Source organism: Sabethes cyaneus, chromosome 2 (assembly GCF_943734655.1).
Source record: "Sabethes cyaneus chromosome 2, idSabCyanKW18_F2, whole genome shotgun sequence".
Taxonomy (NCBI): Eukaryota; Metazoa; Arthropoda; class Insecta; order Diptera; family Culicidae; genus Sabethes; species Sabethes cyaneus.
Window position 1 is genome coordinate 205,846,814 of NC_071354.1, and position 23,938 is coordinate 205,870,751.

The 23,938-nt window shown below is 39.5% G+C and overlaps 1 protein-coding gene across 1 annotated transcript; it reads left to right on the plus strand.

Annotated features, from left to right (window-relative positions):
- The first annotated feature begins 22,899 nt into the window (after nucleotides 1–22,899).
- On the plus strand, nucleotides 22,900–23,531 carry LOC128736577 (uncharacterized). Its single transcript, XM_053831065.1, has 2 exons — nucleotides 22,900–23,121; nucleotides 23,193–23,531. The coding sequence occupies exons 1-2, from the start codon at nucleotides 22,900–22,902 to the stop codon at nucleotides 23,529–23,531; spliced, it is 561 nt and encodes a 186-aa protein (XP_053687040.1).
- Nucleotides 23,532–23,938: the final 407 nt, after the last annotated feature.

Genomic DNA, 23,938 nt, shown 5'->3' on the forward strand with positions numbered 1-23,938 from the left:
TGACGTAAGACGTAGTCCTACGTCAAAAATTTCGATAATCCTACCATGTTATCATGTTGCAATCAATCCTAAAATCCAAATAGTAACTTCGTTAGCTTGCATTTTGCCAGTTTATAACTTTGATATAGTGATCGGAATTAGAAGCAGAAAAAAAATGATGTTCATAATTCCGATCAATTACTTTAATAGAATAAATTCCGCAAATTCAGCATTTTTTCAACTAAATTTGATACAGAACGATTATATATGCTTGTATCTATTAGTTATCATAGAATACCGCAGAAGGTAATATGTTTTCACGCTGCTATGATCTTAGCAAATTTGATCGTGCGCTTAGCACTTCGGCTAAGAAAATACATTTTGAGGGCGTTTTTTGCTTCTGCCTGTCGAATTTAATTTATTTTGAAGTGCATGGTGCCCCAAAGGCAGTCATTTTTCAACAACTGACACATAAACACATAGCACAATAACTAAGCGTGCTCATTTACTACAGGTTTTGGCTCAATTTTCTAAAAATTGACCATTTAGGTTGAGTGATCGGAATTAGGAGCTGATCGCAATTATGTGCGGTCACGGTATCTCAGTTGCAATCGAGATATACAAACCAAATGGTTTACTGGGATCCAGTCACCATTGCGCTGCTGATCTGCTACTAACCTTTAGCTGATAAATGCTCAAAGATTTATTTAAAAACTATCCTAAAAACTATCCTAAAAACTTTACCTAAAAACTATTGCCTAAAAACACATGGTTCTATATAATTCAATATTTTTAGTCTCTGCGCAAATCTGCGCAAAATGCAGATATGATTTTTAGAAAGTAGACTAAATTCTACATCAAATATGAAAAAATGACGGTTACCTTCCGTTCCCAAAAAAAGATGCTCCATTTTGAAAACGCGTAGTCACATGTATGTCATTATTTTGAGATTTGTAGTAAATATATTTTAGAGTGTGCTTGATTTTCGTCAATCTGCAAAATATGGTACTAATCCATCCAATCCGTTTTCTTTGTATAGAAACACCTAACAAAATACGATTAAAAACAATTTTTCGAAACTACCGTTGAATGAAAAATATGGCAAGTTGTCACACAAACTTAAGATTCAAAAAATTCTCCAAAAGGTTGAATCATTCCTAGTGCTCTATAATTTTGGAATATAGTATAACTGACGGGCTCGTAACTACCCAGCACTTACGAGACCCCCTAAATCAAACCTCAGGGACGGCAAACGTTCGCGACTTGATTATCAAGAAAACACTTGAAAACCTTCTGCTCAAACTATTACCTTTATTGCCGTATTTCCCTCGGTAACTCCTACCTTTTGGTGTGTGGGAAATTCACTTCCGGTGGAGATGCTAACCTGGATCCAAGTGCGGTCAGTTCGGCGACGTTGCAACGGGGTTCTATGACTAACTTCCGGCGTTCCGACTGCGGGCTCACTTAGGGCTTCAGTCAAGCGCGATGGCTACGACGCGACGTTACTGCGATGGCGTCGACGACGGCAGGGACGCTCTCTCAGCTTCGGGGTTGACGATCGTGGTAGCAGCGGCGAACGTGACGACCAAATTCGGTACACTCAGGTACAGTTCCGCCACCAAATCCTGACATGTGTAGGGACGAGGGAGGGGATCTTATCACAAAGGAGCGCGAGGTGGTCGTCAGGTGGAAGCAGTTCGATGAACACCTCAACGGCGATATAGCAGCAGGAGACGCAATGGAAGTTAACCTCGGAGTACCTACAAACGACAACAGCGTACCGGCTCCCGATCTCGAAGAGATCCGACGAGAAATCGGTCTGCTGAAAAAGACCGGGAAGGCCGCCGGGAAGGACCGACTCCAGACAGAACTCTTCAAAAATGGCCAAGAACCGTTAGTAACGGCACTTTACTGGCTGATTTCAAGGATTTGGGAAGAAGAGAAACTACCGGAGGAGTGGATGGAAGGCGTAGTCTGTCCCATCTACAAAAAGGGCGACCGGCTAGACTGTTGTAACTACCGCGGCATTACGCTGGCCAACGCCGCCTACAAGGTGCTCTCCTAGATTCTGTTGCGTCGTCTATCCCCAATAGCAAGAGAATTCGTAGGGCAGTATCAGGTGGGCTTTAAGGGGGCCCGTGCTACTACGGATCAAATTTTTACTCTCCGACAAATCCTTCAGAAATGTTGAGAGTACAACGTGCCCACGCATCATATTTTCGTGGATTTCAGAGCAGCATACGATACCGTTGAACGCGAACAGCTATGGCAGATAATGCACGAGTACGGTTTCCCGGACAAACTGACGCGGCTGATCAAAGCTACTCTGGAGCGAGTGATGTGCTACGTGCGCGTTTCGGGGACACTCTTAAGCCCTTTCGAATCGCGCAGAGGGTTACGGCAAGGGGATGGACTGTCCTGTATGTTATTCAATATCGCTGTTGAAGGTGTGATCCAGCATGCGGGCAACGAAACGAGAGGAACGATCTTCAGCAAGAGTAGCCAACTTCTAGCCTTTGTAGACGACCTCGATATCATTACTAGAAACCGTGGGACGGCGGAGGTAATCTACGCCAGACTAAAAACGGAGGCTAGGAGGATAGGGTTACAAATTAATGCGTTGAAAACCAAATATATGGTAGAAAGAGGCTCCCTAGATAGTAACGTTTGCCTCCCACGGACAGTGACTATTGACGGCGATGAGCTGGAAGTGGTTGATGAGTTCGTATATTTGGGATCTCTGGTCACCGCCGACAATAATACGAGTAAGGAGATCCAACGACGCATTCAAGCTGGAAATCGAGCCTACTTTTCCCTTCGCAAGACGTTTCGATCAAGAAGTATACGCCACCGCACAAAGCTGACGATGTACAAAACGCTGATCAGACCGGTAGTCCTCTACGGACTTGAGACAGTAACTTTACTTACGGAAGACATACGTGCACTTGCCGTTTTCGAACGAAAGGTGTTGCGAATTATTTTTGCGGAGTACAGACGGAAAGCGGAGAGTGGCGGAGACGTATGAATCACGAGCTACAGGCACTGCTTGGAGAGATTCCCATCGTACACCTGGCAAAAGTTGGGAGACTACGATGGGCCGGTCACGTCGCAAGGATGCCGGACGACTGTGTAGTGAAATCCGTTCTCTTGAAGAACCCCACCGGCACCAGGAATAGAGGGGCTCAACATGCTAAATGGCTCGACCAGGTTGAAGCCGACTTGCGTGTGTCGAGACGCGCAATGAATTGGCGACGAGTAGCCCAGGACCGAGTACAATGGAGAGGAACTCTTGATACGGCAAGAGCCACCCCGGCTCTCGGCTGAATAAGTAAGTAAGTAAGGTACAGTTCCGGGTCACGTTGGTAACGTCAGGTAATCGGGGTAAATACAGTGTAAGCACAGGGGTACTTTTTTCGCGCCAAGAACCCTACTCTCTCTCTCTCTGGCTGATCGTTTTCTTGCCATTCTCAATCCGCGCTAGCTTGACTCCATTTTTCCGCCCCCTGATGGTGGGTGGGTGGAAACCGTTGACGCGTGGCTGCATACGTCGCCGGGGAAAGCTGTTCGCAATAGAGTATTTCAACTATTTTCTTGACATTTTATTACGTGACATTTATCAAACATTTTACACGCGCGACAGTCTCCTAAATCTTGGGCGGAGACTAGGCCGATGGTTACACAGTCGACTTCACGCTGTAATAAGTTCATTGTAAGAGAACCCCAAGTAGACGCCATCTATACAGCGGCATTTGATCATGTGAGACACTTTATTCTCTCAGTTAAACTTGAACATCTTGGCGCCTAGCTCAAATAGTAAAATGATTGAAATTGGCTGTATCTTAACCGTAAAAATAGGAAGTCTAGTTTCAGAAACTGCTCGAACGTACCACAAGGAAGTAATGTAAGACCATTACTATTTTTATTGTTTTGTAACGATGCATGATATGTTATACCATCTGACTAATTAGTAATTTATAAAACGTTTCCCTGTTGCACATTCAATAGCTGACTGTATCAAAACTGCAGAGTTAGTTATTGTAACTATTACCAATGGTTTGACGATAGTTTGGTCTATAAATTCGAAACACTGTCTGTAACGGTTTTGTATTCAAGTTAATTTAACATTTTAGAATATACCCCTTTCCACTACTTTTACATAGATGTCAATCATCCACAAAATGTTTGTGTCGCCTGCATTAGTGATAGTATTGCGCAACCACCACAATCCTCTTGGTAGAAATGGAGTAAGCGCGTTGGAACTCAATATATGGTTCCGTATGTAGAACTTTTTTGGTGTTAAGTTGGTACTGTTCTGGTAGTAGTGCTGGCAATCTCTCCAAGTTGTGTTGCAGAATTCACATACCTTTTGTGAGGCAAGCTTCATTGGGTACTGAATAAACTGATTGTATCCCAAAGTACTGTACGCTGCTCTGAGATCTACCTGCAAACGATGATCGTACAGGAAGCTTGGGTAAGGTCGAAATCAAATTAAGTTCTATTTGAAGACTCGCCTCAAGCTATCGTCGAGCTGTTGTTGAAGATTGATTGTACCATCTAGAACAGCGTGTGTCCGATTGAATTTGCGTACACGTATTTGGCTGAAATCTAGATAATCTGATCCATTGATCTGATCGACTCGTTAATACATCACATCGATGTTTACTACAGCGATATTCATTCATCACCTCCGCTATTGCAAGAACTAGTAACAACAACAAGAGTGTTCATTGTTGGTTGATGGTTAGTGAAATGTACTTAATTTGAATACTGTGGCGTGTTTTATTGACAGTCGTTATGAGATAAGCAGTCGCCGGCCATGCTTAACCCGAGAATCGCATGACCGAATGTGTATATTGTATGATTTATTACGTTGTTTTGTGTCAAAGTTAAATCAAATTAAAACTAAATCAGATCAGAAGTTATGTTATCGCAAATCTACACGTATACCAACATGTACGGTACGTATACCAACGTATAGCTGGTAAACATGCTTAAAATGTTTAAATGACTGGAAAAGTCACTCATGAACTGTCTTGAACTTTACAACGAGCTTTTTCGAAAATTCAGGAGAACTGACCCAAGTAACAATTTGGTTTTTTTACACACTTATGATGGCTTTTAAGACCAAAATCGGTCATGAAAACCGCCATAAGAGTACAATAAAACTTGCATTGTTGCTTGGAGAGAAGTCCATATTTTTCATGGATTACACGAAATATGTGGGTCTCAATCGAATGTACATTTTCTAACAGTAAATAAATTTCGTTCTATTTTTGGATCCCACAAACGTAACCACTTGATGCTTGAACCGAACTGTAATGTTTAATATCGGCCATTCTCGGTGACAACGGGTAACTTTCCCATCCTTTTCATTATTTGCTAAATGACGCAGCGCACTAATAGAATAGTCTTAATAGTGATGACGAAAATAATGCACCGTCAGCTTCCTGTGTATGTACTTGGTTGATGTTACAAACCGAAGTTGATAAATCTGACGGATTTGCTTAAAAAGGTGTGTTTCTTTTTAATTTCACACTGAGTGAAATGTTTTATTTCGAGAACATTCAGTATTAGAGAAATATTTTTTTAATGCAAAATTGTGAGTAACACTTTTTGTGTTACAATAACAACAAAAATAATAACAAACTCAATATTGAAAAGTCCTTCGAATCAGCAATCATCATGATATTTTTGTTAGAATATACCTTTCATCTCAATTTTGATGTATAAATCAATGATTACCCAAATTTGTTCGTCGCCATTTTTGGCTAAAGCAATGCGCAACCAGCACAGTCCTCTCGACATAAATTATGAAAGCAGTCTGGAGTTCGCCCTATGATTCTTCATGTAGTATGGATTTGGAGTGATCGGACATTCTCCAAGGTTAGGAAAATTGGCATGATCTAAAAAGTTCAACTGGTGTCTCTCCAAGAAGTTACATATTTTTGCGAGGTAAGCTTAATGGGATAATGAACGAACTGATTGTTACCCAAAATGCTGCAGGATGCAGCAACTCCGGTCTGGAAACGTTGGTTGTGTAAGCTCGGGTAGAACTAAATTCAAGTGTATTTAGTAGGTAACCTCATAACTATTGTCTAACAGTCTCAAAAGATCATATATTGCATCCCGAGCAACAGTCCGGTTGAATTTACGTACCCGTAGCTGCTTAGCTGTTTAGTAAGTTCGTTCCGTTAATCTGCACGACGCGTTCGTAGATCACACCGATTTTTGAGCCGAGAGCATTCAAGGTTAGTACTACTGCTATGACAATTAGTAAACTTAATTGTAGTCGAGTGTCCATTGTAGAATGGATGATAAACTATAGAGTAGGGCGTAGTATAAGTGCGATGTTTGAAGAATCACAACAATAAAATATATTGCTATACAACAAAATATATAAAATATTCTTCTTTCCTGGTCCTTTTCCACTGTTGTACTGCAGCCTCCGTCAGATCGAAACTTTACCAAACGTTTTTTTCTTGTTTCAGCAGCGGATAGACACTGTTTTTCTTTGAGCAGCATCTGTAGAGCCTACAATTTTCTGCAGAACTTCCTTTTCTAGTATCTGTAACAATAATAAAACTGTATATAATTACCTATGCATTTTTGCCTCGTCCATGAATCGCACTTTTGCCCCGCTAGGCGCTTGACGGGGTTTGATCAAATTACGGAAAAGCGAAATATATTTTGTAAATTCTTCTCACCGCATTTTTAAACGAGATATGTGAGTGACGTAAAATGCTGCTACAATTTTTCAACAAGTAATATCCTTCTGTTGATATCGTATTTCTCGTATAACGAAATATTACATCAAAACCACTCTAAAATAACATTTACACGTAACTCAGCAACCATGCTTCGTAAACAACAAATGTTTACGATAGATTCCAGCTGTCAAAGTAGTCATCCATCCATACCAATGTAGTCAATTGTCTCAGAATCTGCACTGATAAATCGTTGAATCGCACTTTTACCTCTCCTTACTCTACTTCATCTGAACAATATGTCGTGCGGTATGTTTTATTGACGCTCGCATTGTGATAAGCTATGTCGCTGGCCATGTTAAACTTGAAAATTGCATGACGTACTGATGGATTGTATGGTTTTTATAATACATCTCTTGCAGGATTTGTTTCATTTTAATCCTACTTCATCCAATGAACAAGACTCAGCACTAATCATTTAGCGTTGTACGGTCTCTGAAGTTTGAATTTTAAGTAAAAATAATAAAATTAAGCATTCATCTACGATGGACACTAGGGTACAGTTGAGTTTACTAATTCTGGCATCAGTAGTAATGGTCTTGAATGCTTCTGCGCCAGAAATGGATGTAATGTACGAACGAGTCGAACTAGTCAATGGAACGGACTTCGTGGACTTACGACAGCTACGCGTACGTAAATTCAACCGGACCGCTGCTGTTCTGGATGGAACATTTGAACTTTTAAGAGAGGTAAATGACCGATATGAGGTAAGTTTAAAAACTGAATTGAGCTTGAGGTTAGATTTACCCACCAAGCTCACACAACCGACGTTTTCAGATAGGAGTCACGGGAGCATATAGCTCTCTGGGTAACAATCAGTTTGTTCAACATCCGATGAAGCTTGCTTCGCAGAAAATATGCGAATTCTTCAACACCACTTGGAGCGACTACCATGCTGCTTTTGAGAATGTTACTAATTTTCCTAAGCTGGGAGAATGCCCAATTGCTCCAAAACAGTACTACGTAAAGAACCATATAGCGGATCCCAAAGTGTTTCCACCGTACATGCCAAGAGGGTTGTGGCGGTTGCGCCTGGCTATGACCAAAACCGGCGACGAAAACAATTTGGTAACAGTTGATTTCTTCGTGAAAATTGAGAGGAAAGGTATATTATAACGAGCTCATCAAGATATTCTTATGTTCTGAGTGGACGGATTTCTTAGTCTAAAATAAATACTTGGAATCCAATAAAATTTTGCGGGTATAAAATCCATGCGTAATGAAGGAATTTTTGAAAACTTTATTTGCTTTTCTTAAATCAATCGGGATTAAGTTTCCGAAAGCCGAACGCATTACGCTATTAGAGTGTCCAACGCCTTGCCACCTCCGATCATTCGGTAATTAACCTTCCCTCCCCTTACTTATAACAGCTCCTAATGCCGTGTTTTACCGTATTTTAACGAAGTAGTTTAACGCCTCCACAAGAGCGCGGTTCAAGTGCTGACTGTTACTTACGACAGTGTGTGGGTGTGGGTGCAAAGAAATAGAACGTCTTGTACGTTTTCGTAAAAGACTTCAGCTTTGTATAAATTTAACCGTTATGTGTTCGACAAAAAAACACCTTTAAGTGCTCGACAAGGGTACCCGGGTACCCACAAATTGAAACGCTTGTAACTTTGGCAATATTTGACCGATTTGGACCATCTTACCACCTAAAGATTTAGGAACTTATCCACTTTCAGTGGGGTTGCAACAGAACCGGAAGTGGTTCATCTGGTTCCCGGAAATCCGGTATTCCGAGAGTGTGTTCCGGAATTAAGGCACTTTTCAAGATTTTTGATGTAATCATAGTAATATGGGTATCCAAAATTCCTCAAATGACTCCGAAAGGTCATTTTTCATAGTTTTAAAACCGTATAATGATTTATCCTCGGAATGGCCATTCTAGAACAAGTTTCCGTGGGACCTCCTGTGGCCACAGAACTGTTTGGCTTGCAACACTGGCAATTTGGGTATCTATATTCATGAAATTACTCCGGAAGGTCGTTTCTCATTGTTTTGACTCTATCTGATGATTTTGCCCCGGCATGGCCATTCCGGAACATATTCCAGTGGGGCTTCACAGTGGTCCAAAACCACATAAACGTGCGCATTACAGTTTGGAGTGGGAAAACTTGATTTTAGGTTTATGAAGACTTTGGAAGAGTTTCTTGAAATTAAAAATTCTATCGTTTGGTGGAATTCAAATTTTGATTAATCCCCCTAAAAGTGAAATAAAAATTTTATTTTTCTTCAGTTTCAATATAACACATTTACGGGTTCTGCAAGGTTTTAGAGCATATTATTACAAGAATTTTTCCAGAAGACAGTAACCTTCTATCTCTTTACCGAAGATAGAAAAATCCTTTTCAGCACTTTTTAGCTTTAATTCCGGAACACATCCTCGGAATACCGGATTTCCGGAAACCAGATGAACCACTTCCGGTTCTGTTGTAACCCCACTGGAAGTGGATAAGTTTCTGAATCTTTAGGTGGTAAGTTGGTCCAAATCGGTCAAATATTACCAAAGTTACAAGCATTTCAATTTGTGGGTACCCGGGTACCCTTGTCGAGCACTTAAAGGGTAAAAAATTTCGATGCTCCCCCTTTCCTCCCCCTTAAGTGCTACATGAAAACTTATTTTATAAAAAGTTGTAATTTAGCGAGTTCTGAGATGTCACGGAGTTTCAGTATCCTGGGTCGAAGAAAACTTTAAAATTTCTTACTTTGAAATCTGAAAAGGTACCCGGGTACCGTGTCGAACACATAACGGTTAAACAGCATATCGATGTAGTTGATCGAAAAGAGGGAAAAGACGGCATTACTTTCAGGACATCAATTTGGTATAGGGTCAATTGATCAAAAATACTATCGACCTGTTGGGACGAAGAAACTCTGTCACTTTTCTCTGAAATGAGCAAACTGGAGTCCTGCGTCCAAAGTCGCCTATTTTCAAAGCAAATCCAGATTGACTTTCGTCAAGGTTTTATTGGATTTGGAGATTAACTAGAAGCAATCTAGACACGGAATTAGTCATTTCTCTCACCGAAACACGTGTATGATAAAAATCAATCGAACAACGGGTGAATGCAACTTACTAGCATGTCATCATGCGATTCTCAGGTCGAACATGGTTGGAGGCACGGTGAGCGTCAATAAAACATGCTGCAATATTATTTATATGCATTATATGTAGTTCAGTATCCCTCTATCAACCATGAATATTCGGCCGCAGTTGGGCTTACTGATTCTCGCATCAGTCTTGAATGTCACTTTGCCACAGATCGATGTAATGTACGAACGAGTCGAGCAGATAAACGGAACGGACTTCGCAGATTTTCGGAAGATACGCGTACGTAAATTTAACAGGACCCTTGCTGTTCTCGATGGGTCATATGATCTTTTAAGACAGTTGGACGATAGATATGAGGTGAGTCTGCTTATCAAATTACACTTGAATTTAGTTTTACGCAATATAACACAACCAACGTTTTCAGGCAGGAGTTAGTGCATTCTACAGCAGTTTGGGTAACAATCAATTCATTCATTATCCCATGAAGCTTGCTTCTAAAACAATATGCGACTTTTTCAACACCACTTGGAGAGACTATCAGGCAACTTTTGAGCATAATTCTAATCTTCCTAAGATTGGCGAATGTCCAATCACTCCTAAAACGTTCTATATTAAGAACCATATAGCGGAAACCTCAATGATTCCACCGGTCATACCAAGAGGATTATGGAGGTTACGCATTACTCTGACCAAAACCGGTGACAAAGATATTTTGGGAGTGCTTGATTTGTACGCTAAAGTTGAGATGAAAGGTATTTTTTTAAAAAGAAAGTAATGATAAACGGTAATTTGGTAGAATATTTTTGAAGCCAAATAAAGTGTTTGAGCGATTGATGCAAATATCTTTTTTTTAATGACCGAGAAATAACTGCACAAAACGTAACCACTTTTCGTTACAGTTATTCTGTTTCTGTACTTAACGAGTCACCTCAATGTATTTAACAAAAACGTAGTTCTCCGCCTAAAAAAGCCTTTTTACAAAGTAAGTCCCTTTTTAAATTTCATCGAACTTTCATTGAACGCTAAGAGAGTGCAGTCGACTACTTAGGGCCTACCTGGGCATAAAATTCATTTTTTTTCTTCAAACACTTGTTAAAAAATCAGTTCAACAATAGATGAATACAGTTTATCCACACGTCATCTTGCGATTCTCAAGTCGTACATGGTTGGAGACTGCTTATCACATGTTGAACGTCAATAAAAAATGCTGCAATTCTATTTATACGCATTATATGTAGTTCGGGAACCATCCATCAACAATGAATATTCGCCCGCAGTTGGGCTTACTAATTCTCGTAACAGTAGTGGTCTTGAATAATGCTCTGCCACAAATCGGTGTGATGTACGAACGAGTCGAGCAGGTCAACGGAACGAACTTGATAGATTTCCAGAAGCTACGCGTACGTAAATTCAACAGGACCGTTGCTGTTCTAAATGGAACATTTGATCTTTTAAGAGAGTTAAATGATAGATATGAGGTAAATTTGCGATTGAAATTAATTTTTACTTTAGATTTAGCTCACACAACTAACATTTTTAGGGTGGACTTACAGCGGCGTATAGCCCCCTGGGTAATAATCAGTTCATACACTATCCGATGAAGCTTGCCTCGCAAAAAATATGCGAATTCTTCAACACCACTTGGAGAGACTATCAGGCGAATTTCGAGAATGATACCAATTATCCTAAGATTGGAGAATGTCCGCTTATTCCAAAACAGTACTATGTAAAGAATCACATGGCGCATTCCGAAGTGTTTACGCCGTTCTTACCGAAAGGACTGTGGCGATTGCGTATTAGCATTACCAGAACCGGTGACGGAAATATTTTGGCAATAATTGATTTCTACATTAAAGTTGAAGAGAAAGGCATTTTTTAAAAGATTGTAATTATAAATCAATTTTTTGGTTTCATGGAGTGGCTACCAGAAAATTGATTTATAATTATAATCTTTTCATAAAATAAAATCAGAAGGGTTGTGTTCCAGACTCGACTGCGTTAGGCAGTTTTTTTGCGATGAAACCTAGAATAAAAGAAAACTTTTCACATCTTGTGTAGCCAAAGTAGAGTAAAATGATAAAAAACCAAATATAGCATCATTTGCCTTTTATATGGACACTATCACCGGGACTGCCGAATTTTGATCCTTTGTGTTTTTTTCTGTATTCCGCACTTTGCTCTTTTTCCATTATCGCTATGGGGAGAGCGAACTACTTATTTGCCGTGCTTATTTGTGGGTGTTTTTTCTCATTTATTCTTTTTTATGCTTCTTAATACTTTTCAACCAATCTCCCTGGTTAAAAATTTGCCCGTGAACAAGAGGCTGCATTACGCTTCTCGAGCTAGTACCATGCTTATAACTAGCCCCACCGAGAGCTTTCATCGTCGGTAAAGCAGAGTTAAGTCTTGTTTCGGCAAGAGGCTTCATTGTTGATTAATGCAGAATTCAGTATGAAGAAAGAACATGGAGGTAGCTCCATGCCAATGAATAAACCAATGCTAACTACAGTCACTTTACATCGAGACAGCTAAATGTAGTATTTTCGTAGTCTATTTTGCGTGTTTTGTCACCTTTTTGACGCTTTTTAAACGCCTTTTTGATGTGTGTTTTGTTTTTTTGTCACTATTTTGGAGTCTTTGTGTTAGCTTTTCATCATATTTATCCCATTCGTTCATTTCGCCATCGTTCTATCGTATTTCTTCCATCGTTTGACCGTTCGTTGACTTTTTCTAGTATTTTAGTCGCTTTTGTATCGCTTTTTTGTCATTTTTGACAGTAGTAGTCTTGAATGTCGCGTTTCCAAGAATTTGAGTAATGTTCGAACGAATCGAGCAGATCAAAGGAATGGACTTCGTAGATTTACAAAAGCTGCGCGTACGTAAATTCAAGTGGACCGTTGCTGTTCTGGATGGAACATTCGATCTTATAAGAGAGGTTAATCAGAGTGCGGTAAATGAGGTAAATTTGCGAATCGAAAAATTTTTATATTAGATTTATCCACACACCTATCTCAAACAACCAACATTTTCAGGTAGGAATAATCAGTTCGTCCAGTATCCGATGAAGCTTGCCTCGCAAAAAAATATGCGAATTCTTTAACACCACTTGGAGAGACTACCGAGCGATTTTTGAGTATGATACCAATTTTTCGAAATACCAAAACAGAAATCTCTCTCACGCACCCAACTCAACTAAAAGAAAGCAAAAGTACGATATGAAAATAGAAGAAGTAGAAATTTGTAAGTACTTAGAGTATATAAACGAGCTAACTTCTCCTTCTACCCTTCGACAAAGCAAAACATAATCGTTCGTAAACAGTGCTCGATAGCCCTGCATGAAGGTGAATATGAAACACATCCAGCGCACACAGTTTCACTTCTGGTAGTATTCTTTTATCTGTCAGCCCATGGACATTACTACTGAACTGCTGACAGTGTTTGTCTTTCTCAGTTTTCTACCCTTCACAACAATTCATTCATGAACTGCAGTGCTGAATCACTGCTCGACTAGCCGGTCAGTAAATTTGCTTGCTCTTGGCTGATATTTTAGATCTCAAAGTATAGTTTTAAACTTGGCTGCAGGAAATTAATTAAAAATTCGGAACAATATTTACGTTCATTGCAATTTCGTTTGCCATTGTCGGCAGTTCAAAATGAATGAATGATTCACACTTAATTTCATTCACTATTGTCGAGAATAAGTTAATGTAGAGAACAACATGAACATGAACACAATCGTTGGTTTCAGGTTGGCAATGCTGAGTTCATTTCATCTCTAAGAAATAAGCGAAGAATAAGCGGTATATTGCAACAATTCAGGCATATTGCATAAATTGAATATGATATTTCTAAGCAATGATCGTAATCTCAGCGGAGGAGAAAATATTTCAATCACTGGGTATTTACATCTTCCAAACTCGCTGTTTACAGTCCAGTGGTATCAAGGAAATAGCCTTCAGTTTATGCTTTTTGAATCATTGCCCATAAAAATCACAGCATGCACTGGATTTGTAGTTTTAAATCATTGAGTTAACACACGCAAATAACCGAAATTGCAGTAGCTACTAATTGATATCTGTTCCTGGCGATCCACACAAAAAATGTACGGAGACTTTCTCGGAGATCCTCGCCTGAATTTAAATTTTGCTTGGCTCCCTGCGATAAGACGTAATTCCACATCAAAACATGAATCCAGTGGATGAAACAGTGGATGAATGTAATTTATCCACACGTCATCATGTGATTCTCAGGTCGAACATGGTTGGAGACTGCTTATCACACAGTGAACGTCAATAAAACATGCTGCAATTTTATTTATACGCTTTATATGTAGTTCAGTGCCCATCCATCAATAATGAATATTCGCCCGCAGTTGGGCTTATTAATGGTCGCATTAGCAGTAGTCTTGAATGCCTCTGTGCCACAAATCGATGTGATGTACGAACGGGTCGAGCAGATCAACGGAACGAACTTCATAGATATGCGGCAGCTACGCGTACGTAAATTCAACCGGACCGTTGCGGTTCTAGATGGAAAATTTGATCTTTTAAGGGAGTTAAATGATAGATATGAGGTAAGTTTGCGAATCGATGAATTACCCAAGCCTACACAACCAATTCTTTTAGGTTGAAACTACAGCAGCGTACAGCACTCTGGGTAATAATCAGTTTGTCCACTATCCGATGAAGCTGGCGTCGCAAAAAATATGCGAATTCTTCAACACTACTTGGAGAGACTATCAGGCGAATTTCGAGAATGATAGCAATTATCCTAAGATTGGAGAGTGTCCAATTCCTGCAAAACAGTACTATGTTAAGAATCACATGGCGCATTCCGAAGTGTTTCCGCCGTTCTTGCCGAGAGGATTATGGCGGTTCCGCGTGGCTATAGGCCAAACCGGTGGCGAAAATATTTTGGCAATAGCTAATTTCTACATTAAAATTGAGATGAAAGGCATTTTTTAAACAGATCGTAATGAATTCATTTTATTAGGGCAGCCTTTAATAAAAATAAAAATATGACCAGAAGAATTGTCGAGAGTATGACGTGTAGATAAATTGGGTTAAATTGATATTTGAACAAGTTTTTGAATAAAAAAATTATACATTTTATGCCCTGGTAGTTCCTAGGTAGTTAGCTGCAATCTCTTAGCGTCCACGTCCAATGAAAGCTCGATGAAAATCAAACTGGTCTTACTTTGAAAAAGATCTATTTTGGACGGAGGACTACGTTTTCGTTCACTACAGTAAGGTGACTCGTCAAGTACAGAAACCGAATAGCTGTAACAAAAAGTGGTTACATTTTGCGCGGTTATTTCTCGGTCATTAAAAAGATATTTGCATCAAACGATCAAAAATTTTATTAAGTTTTACACATCACACTCCGGAACTCCAAAAATATTTTACCAAATTGCCGTTTTATTTTTATTTTTATTTCATGCTACCCCATGAAATAAGAAAATAAGTTTATCATTACGTCGTTTTCAAAAAATACCTTTCATCTCAACTTTAACGTAGAAGTCAACCATTGCCAAAATATTTTTGTCCTCGGCTTCGGTCAGAGTAATGCGTAACCGCCATAATCCTCTTGGTACAAACGGTGGAATCGTTGAGCCTTCCGCAATATGGTTCTTAACATAGAACGTTTTTGGAGTGATTGGACATTCTCCAACCTCGGGATAATTGGTAGCACTCTTAAAACTTGCCTGGTAGTCTCTCCAAGTAGTGTTGAAAAAGTCGCATATTTTTTTAGCAGCAAGCTTCATAGGATAATGAACGAACTGATTGTTACCCAGAGAGCTGTAAAATGCAGTAACACCTGCCTGGAAAAGTTGATTGTGTAATATTGGGGAAAACTAATTTCAAGTGTATTTGGATTCGCCAGCTCACCTCATATCTATCGTCCAACTGTCTTAAAAGATCATATGATCCATCTAGAACAGCAACGGTCCTGTTGAATTTACGTACGCGTAGCTTCCGAAAATCTGCAAAGTCCGTTCCGTTGATCTGTTCGACTCGTTCGTACATTACATCGATTTCTGGCAAAGTCACATTCAAGATTGTTACGAGAATTAGTAATCCCAACTGCGGCCGAATGTTCATTGTTGATCGCTGGGAACTGAATGACATATAATACCTAGGAATAATATAACAGCATTTCTTATTGACGTTCACCCTGTGATAAGTAGCCGTCAACCATGTTTAACCTGAGAATCGCATGATGATGTATTGATAAACTGCTTTTATCCATTGTTGGATTTATTTTTTTACGTACAACTACATCCTACCGTAGGGTGTCATTTCAAAATTTAGATTCAGACGAGAGTCACGAAATTATAATAGATTTTGAATAATAATAACTCTTTCCATACTGAACGCTTTTCATTGATTTCCAATTGATGCATAAAAAATGTAGTGACCCCAAATACATGAACTCATCTACCACTTTTAGTTCTTGGCTGTCACCGGTTAGCGTCCTTGGATGAAACGCGTTTGTTTCCTTGCATGTATTCAATCCTCGAAGCATTTTTATTTTTAGCCCAATCCTAGACTCCGCTTTCAGGCTGCTGCTCGTGCATTACCTGCTACAACCTGCTGCTGGTTTCGATCGACTGTATCGTATGCTGCTTTGAAACCAGTCGACGATCAACTATAGCAATATTTACAGAACTGATATCTGGTGCTTTTCTAACTGACACCCACTGCGATTTACTGTAGGTATTAGATATTGTTCAGAATTAAAAATGAAATGAAATGAACAAACTTTCATTCAACTGAAATGTACAATACCAAATGTTTCACATTTCGGGGAACGCCGTCTGCCAATTGGTACAATTTTTGGTTGCGTGGCAGTTTGACAGCAAATAGTCCTAAAATTATTTTATTTCAATAGATAATGTCAAGTGTTTGAATTTTCAATGTTTCCAGCTGTACGATTACGATTACGTCGAAGTTTACGATAACAACAACACGGTACCATTAGGAGCAACCAAAATGGCGATGAAAAGTGACAACAAATCGCTGAAAAGAAACACAAAGACGATGTAAAGATGCTAGTAAGGTTGGAGGGCCAAGTAGCCGTACGGATACAGAGCGTGCCTTGACAAGCGAACGATCGTGGGCAATGTTGCGAATCGAGTGAGAAGCAAACGATACCCAGTCTCACGCGAGCGAGTATGAGAAGTATAACATTCAACGCATACTGTGCATACATTGTGCCTCTTAGACACTCGCGAGCGCGGATCGTCGTATAGCATCTTTCTGCACAACTTGCTCACGAAACCAGTAACTCGTGAAATGCCAGCAGCCCACGAGAAGCACACTAGGATGTATGGCGACAGATTTTGCTTTACTTCTTCTTTTCTTCTTTATCTTACGTCCTCGTTTACACACGTGCGACCGAGTATCAACAACTCGGGTTGTACTGACTAGTGAGAGCTACGACTTTATTTGACAGCTGAATACACACTCACGAAAACTCGTCACAGTAGACGGAAAAATAAGAAAAGGAGTCCGCAGAGATGCTTATGCCAGTATGTTCCTTAGAATGAGATTGCACGTGTTAATTGAAAATTAGATCACATGCGGGTTTTGCAGCACTGGTCGTGGGTGCGAATCTTAGTAGAATCAGGTCATTTGATGTTAAGTGACTTTAGCATCGGCTTATTTATTAATATATAGAATTCTCCAAATTCTTTCTTCATACTGTATTCTGCATTAACCAATAATGAAACCTCTTGTCACGACAAATTATTAGAGTGATACTGGCTTGAACTGCGCAATGAAGCTTCTTAACCATGGACAAATTATAACTAGTCCGCACATTTCGTAACTCTAGGGAACGAGTAGTAAAAAGCATATAAAAGGGAAAAAATCAGAGGGCTTGTGTACAGGACACGACCGCGTATATAGGTTACGCAGGACTACGTAAGTCTCTTTGTAGTGATAGTAGCATGTATTCATGCTTGTAATCATTCGATTCTTCATGTATACATGCTATATGCAACATATATACATGCTACATGCGTTGTATGTAACATTTATCAAAGTAGTAACATTGCATACATTCAATTCTCAAAAGGTTGTGCATTTGAAAACAATTTAACAAAATCAAGAACACAAACTATTGCTTTGCTGCTACCTTACTGAAATTAAAGATTGTTTTTATTATCCATGGTTTCCCACGTTGAAGGGATTTTACCAATTCAATCCTATTTTATCAACAGCACACTACACTTCTAATGAAACGGCAAGCATGCGTATTCATACAGAGTCATATTATAACCGAACACTACAGCTGCAGCACATTTTTCCAACACAGATATCAAATTCGCCTAGGTTTAATCGTCTCGCAGTAAAGAATTTGCGATCTGTTGGAACAACGAACTTGTGCCATTTTTTCTGGCACACTTCCCTAACACAGACATCAAATTGGACTAGGTTTAATCGCGTTCGTAAGAAATCTGTTGGCACGAGGGGGCTTTGTCACTCTCTCTGGCAAACTTCCCAAGCAAGGACATCAAAATGGTCTAGGTTGAACCGCGGTGTTAAGAAATCTTGTTGAAATGAGGGAACTTTGTCACTTGTTTTGACTTACTTCCCAAGCACAGATATCAAATTGGTATAGGTTTAGATCATCGTAACGAGTCTTCCAACCAATCACGAAGCGAGAATTCCGGTAAAACATAGGTTCATTATTTTCAGTTTTTCAATAGTTCAACTTCAAGAATCCATACTTTTCTTCATTTGGGTTAATTCTTAGAAGATTTTCCGATCGATTGGTGTAAGAATATTGAAAATCGATCGGAAAACCGCTGAGCTATTAGCGCTCAAAACCTTTCATTTTTCGTGACGCTCGCATTTTTCGATTTTTTGGAATGACACCCTATCTCAAAATTTGCCGTAAGACGTAGTCCTACGTCAAAAGGTGAAAACACCGACACTTAAGCACGGATAATCAGCAGTTTGCTCACATGGCAAGCGTCATGCTTAAACCTGAGAATCGCATTATGAAGTGTGGATAAATTGAACAAAGCGAGTGAATAAAACCGAAAACTCATTTTTTTACAAAACTGTCGTTTTATTTAGATTAAATACTAGTGCATGAAGTAGAAAAATAAGTTTATTATTATGATCTTTTTAAAAAATACCTTTCATCTCAACTTTAATATAGAAATCAACCATTGTCAAAATACTTTCGTCACCGGTTTTGGTCATAGCAACGCGGAGCCGCCACAATCCTCTCGGCAAGAACGGCGAAAACATTTTTTGATCCGCTATATGATTCTTTACATAGTACTCTTTTGGTGTAATTGGACATTCGCCAATCTTAGGATAATTTGCAATATTCGCATAACTCGCCTGGTAGTCTCTCCACGTGGTGTTGAAGAATTCGCATATTTTTTGCGAAGCAATCTTCATCGGATAGTGAATGAACTGATTGTTACCCAGAGGGCTATACGATGCTGTGAGTCCTGCCTGAAAATGTTGGTTGCGTGAGCTAAAACTACAGTCAAAATTAGTTTGCTTCGCAAATTTACCTCATATCTATCATTTAATTCTCTTAAAAGTTCAAATTTTCCATCTAGAACAGCAACGGTCCGGTTGAATTTACGTACGCGTAGCTGCCGCATATCAATGAAGTCCGTTCCGTTGATCTGCTCGACTCGTTCGTACATCACATCGATTTGTGGCACAGAGGAATTGAAGACTACTGCTGAAGCGAGAATTAGTAAGCCCAACTGCGGCCGAATATTCATTGTTGATAGATGAGTGCTGAACTACATATAATGCCTGTAAATAATATTGCAGCATGTTTTATTGATGTTCACCGTGTGATAAGCAGTCTACAACCATGTTTGTCCTGACAATCACATGATGACGTGTGGATAAATTATATGCATCCATTGATGCATTAGAACGTAGAACTAACGACTTATCGCAAGATGTCATTCCAAAATTTAGATTAAGACGAGAATCACGAAATAATAATTTTTTTGGAATGCTAATAACTCTTCCAGTTCTGACCCCTTTTCAATGATGTGTATATCAATCGATTCATTATTGCAATTGATACTTACTTACTTAATTAGACTAACGTCTTACGACAAGGCATGCGCAGTAAAATTTCTCCATCTGTTTCAGTACACGGCAGCTGGTCTCTAGTTCTGCGGGCACTCAGTGCTCGCCCTACCTGGTCCTGCCACTTCACTCGCTGTACCCCTCTTCGTCTTGTTCCTACCGGATTCGATGTGAAAACCATTTTTGCAGGGCTGTTGTGCGGCATTCTAGCAACATGTCCTGCCCAACGTATCCGTCCAGCTTTAACCACTTTCTGAATACTTGGTTCGCCTCCATACACCGGTCTCTAGCACTCCGTCAAAGATGGTTCTTAGCACCAGCCGTTGGAAAACTCCAAACGTAGATTATTTTCGTCGCCTAAACCTGGGCTAATACAATATCCTATACTTTACTTTCCGGACATCAACTTGATATAAGGTGTAAGCCAAAGATGCTGTTATAAGATTAATTGATAAAAACTACGTTGGTCCTTCCTACGTCGAAAATCATTCTTTTTCGAAGTAGGTCCAAATCGATTTTCAACAAGGTTTCACTGAACTCTGGAAGAGTGCAGTCGACTATCTAGAACCTACCTTGGTACGAGATCTGTCATTTTTTTACCAAACACTTATTAAGAAATGTTGTTGAAAAATGAATCCTCTAACAATGGATGAACACAATTTATCCACATGTCATCATGCGATTCTTAGGTATTACATGGGGCACTTATCACACAGCGAGCGTCAATAAAAACATGCAACTGTATTACGAGCATTATAGTCAAGTATCTCTCCGTCAATGATGAATATTCGGCTGCAATTGGGCTTACTAACTGTCGCAGCAGTAGTAGCCTTGAATGTCGCTTTGCCAGAAATCGATGCAATGTACGAACGAATCGAACTGGTCAACGGAACGGACTTCGTTGATTTCGGGGACCTACGCGTACGTAAATTCAATCGGACCGTTGCTGTTCTGGATGGAGCATTTGATCTTTTGAGACCGTTAGACAATAGATATGAGGTTAGTTACTCAACTAATTGCACTTGAATTTAGTTCTACCAAAGCCCTCACAACCAACGTTTCCAGGCCGGAGTTACTGCAGCCTACAGCAGTTTGGGTAACAATCAGTTCGTTCATTATCCCATGAGGCTTGCTTCGCAAAAAATTTGCGACTTCTTCAACACCACGTGGAGGGAGTTCCAGTCGAATTTTTTGGGCCATGCCAATTTTCCTAACCTTGGAGAGTGTCCTATCACCCCGAAACCGTACTACATAAAGAATCATAGAGCGAACTCCAGACTGCTTTCACCGTTTATGCCGAGAGGGCTGTGGCGGTTGCGCATTGCTCTAACCAAAACTGGCGACGAACAAATTTGGGTAATCATTGATTTATATATCAAAGTTGAGATGAAAGGTATATTCTAATAAGAACGTCATGATAAGCGTTTGCTTGCTGATTTGGAGGTCTTCTCAATGTTCAGCCGAATAAACTGAAAATTTGGTACAAAAAATTCCGACGTTTCGACCACTAAACCGTTTATCCTTGTATATATTGTTAAGTTTGTTATTGTTTTAGTATTGTTTGTAATTGAATTTTGTGCATGAAAAAAAAATTCCCCAATACTGTTCGTTCTCGAAATAAAACTTTTGCCCTTTGTCCAGCATGTCAGTAAGTGTGAAATTGAAAAGAAACACACCTTATTAGGTAAATCTGTTTGATTTATCAATTTCGACCAAGTATAACGAGTTGGCAATACATTGTTTCCGTCAACGCTTATTCTATTAGTGTACAGCTAAGTTTTGCAAATAATGAAAAGGATGGAAAAGTTACACGTGCTCACCGAGAATCGCCGAAATTAAATATTACTATTAAGTTGTAGCATCTAGGGGTTACATTTGTGAGAGCCAAAAATAGAATAAAACTTCTTTCTTCTGATCAAGTGCCTATTCGCACTTTTACCCCACCAGCGGGGCAAAAGTGCGAATACCACGGGGCAAACGGTTGTTTCTGGTTTCATCAGCGGAAAAACATTGTTTTCCTTCGGCCAACATCTGTAGAGCACACAGTTTTCTGCAGATCTTCCATTTCAGGTATCTGTAATATAGTGCCTAAAGCTGTATATAATTCGCTATACATTTTTGCCTTGTCCATGAATCGCACTTTTGCCCCGTCCGAGAATCGCACTTTTACCCCGCTAGGTGCTTGACGGAGTTAGATTAAATTACGGAAAAGCGAAATCTATTTTGTAAATTCTTTTTCCGGTAATTTAAAAACAGATATGTGAGTGATGTAAAACGCTGCTACAAATTTTCAACAAGTAATATTCTCCTGTTGATATTGTATTTGCCGTATAACGAAATATTACATCAAAACCGCCCCAAAATAACATTTGCACATAACTTAGCAACTATCCTTCGTAAGCTACCAAAGTTTACGTTAGATTCAAGTTGTCAAAGTAGTCACCCATCCATGCCAATGTAGTCAATTTATTCGGAATCTGCACCGATAAATCCTTGATTCGTACTTTTTTACCCGCATCGCACGTTTACCCCTCCTTACTCTATACGATAATATCTGATTAAGCCCGACCCACTCCGTACTACTATACGATACTGTGCTGAATATCGTAAGTATGTCAGCGATTAACATTATATACGACTAAAAACCAACTTAGGCGGACTTTATTAAGCTTTAGTTACGATTCCGAATTTGCTAACTGGGACTTCAGTCAGTTATCCTAAATTTTCGAGAAAAAACCCGTTGTAAAGCTCAAGACATGTCGTGAGTCATGTAAACATTTTAAGCGTGTTTACCAGCTACACAATGGTATACGAAAAGATTTTCAATGACATAATTTCTGATGGAATTTAGTTTTAATTTGGCTTAACTTTAGCACAAAACTACGTAATAAATCATACAATATACAGATTCGGTCATGCAATCCTCAGGTTAAACATAGCCGGTAACTGCTTATCTCACAACGACTGTCAATAAAACACGCCGCAGTATTCGAATAAAGCATATTTCATCAACCATCAACCAACAATGAACACTCAACTGCAGTTGTTGATACTAGTTCTTGCAATAGCGGTGGTGATTTTGAATATCGCTCTAGCAAACATCGATGTGATGTATGAACGTATCGAACAGATCAGTGGATCAGATTTAATAGATTTCAGCCAAATACGCGTACGCAAATTCAACCGGACACATGCTGTTCTAGATGGTACAATCAATCTTCTACAGCAGCTCGACGATAGCCTCGAGGTAAGTCTTCAAATAGAACTTAATTTGATTTCGACACCATCCTGAGCTGCTTGTACGAGCATCGTTTTCAGGTAGGTGTCAGAGCAGCGTACAGTACTTTGGGAAACAATCAGTTTGTTCAGTACCCAATGAAGCTTGCCTCACAAAAGGTATGTGAATTCTGCAACACAACTTGGAGAGATTACCAGCCATACTACCAGAACAGTACCAACTTACCCAAGATTGGAGAATGCCCGATAACACCGAAACAGTTCTACATACGGAACCATATAATGAATTCCGAAGAGTTCACCCCGTTTCTGCCAAGAGGATTGTGGCGTTTTCGCTGTTCTATTATTAAGGCCGGCGCCGAAAATAATTTGGCGATAATTGATTTCTACATCAAGATCGTGGATAAGGGTATATTCTAAAATGTCCAATTTTGTATCACTTAAATCCAAGAACAAACTATCCGCAAACAGTTGATAATAGTTACTGCAGCTCAATCATGTTTTGTTAATTTATTAAAATGTCCCAAAATGCCGGTGAGATAGATCCAGTTCATTGATGTCAAAAGAAATATATTTTTATAAGGAAAACCAATGGCGTAGTGACCCACCTTCGGAGGGTCGTGGGAGTCGGCTGTGAAATCGTTAAATCATAGGAAAATTGAGCAGGAAGCAAACTGGTACGGAGCAGCAGAATGTTTCTAACTAGATCTTACATCTTTTCGGAATAGTGCGAAAGGCCGGATTCCTTGAGCCAAAACTTCGGATCACAAGACCCGACCATTCAACGCCAATTAGCTTCTCAGCAAAGAAGCTAAACGTTTCTCACT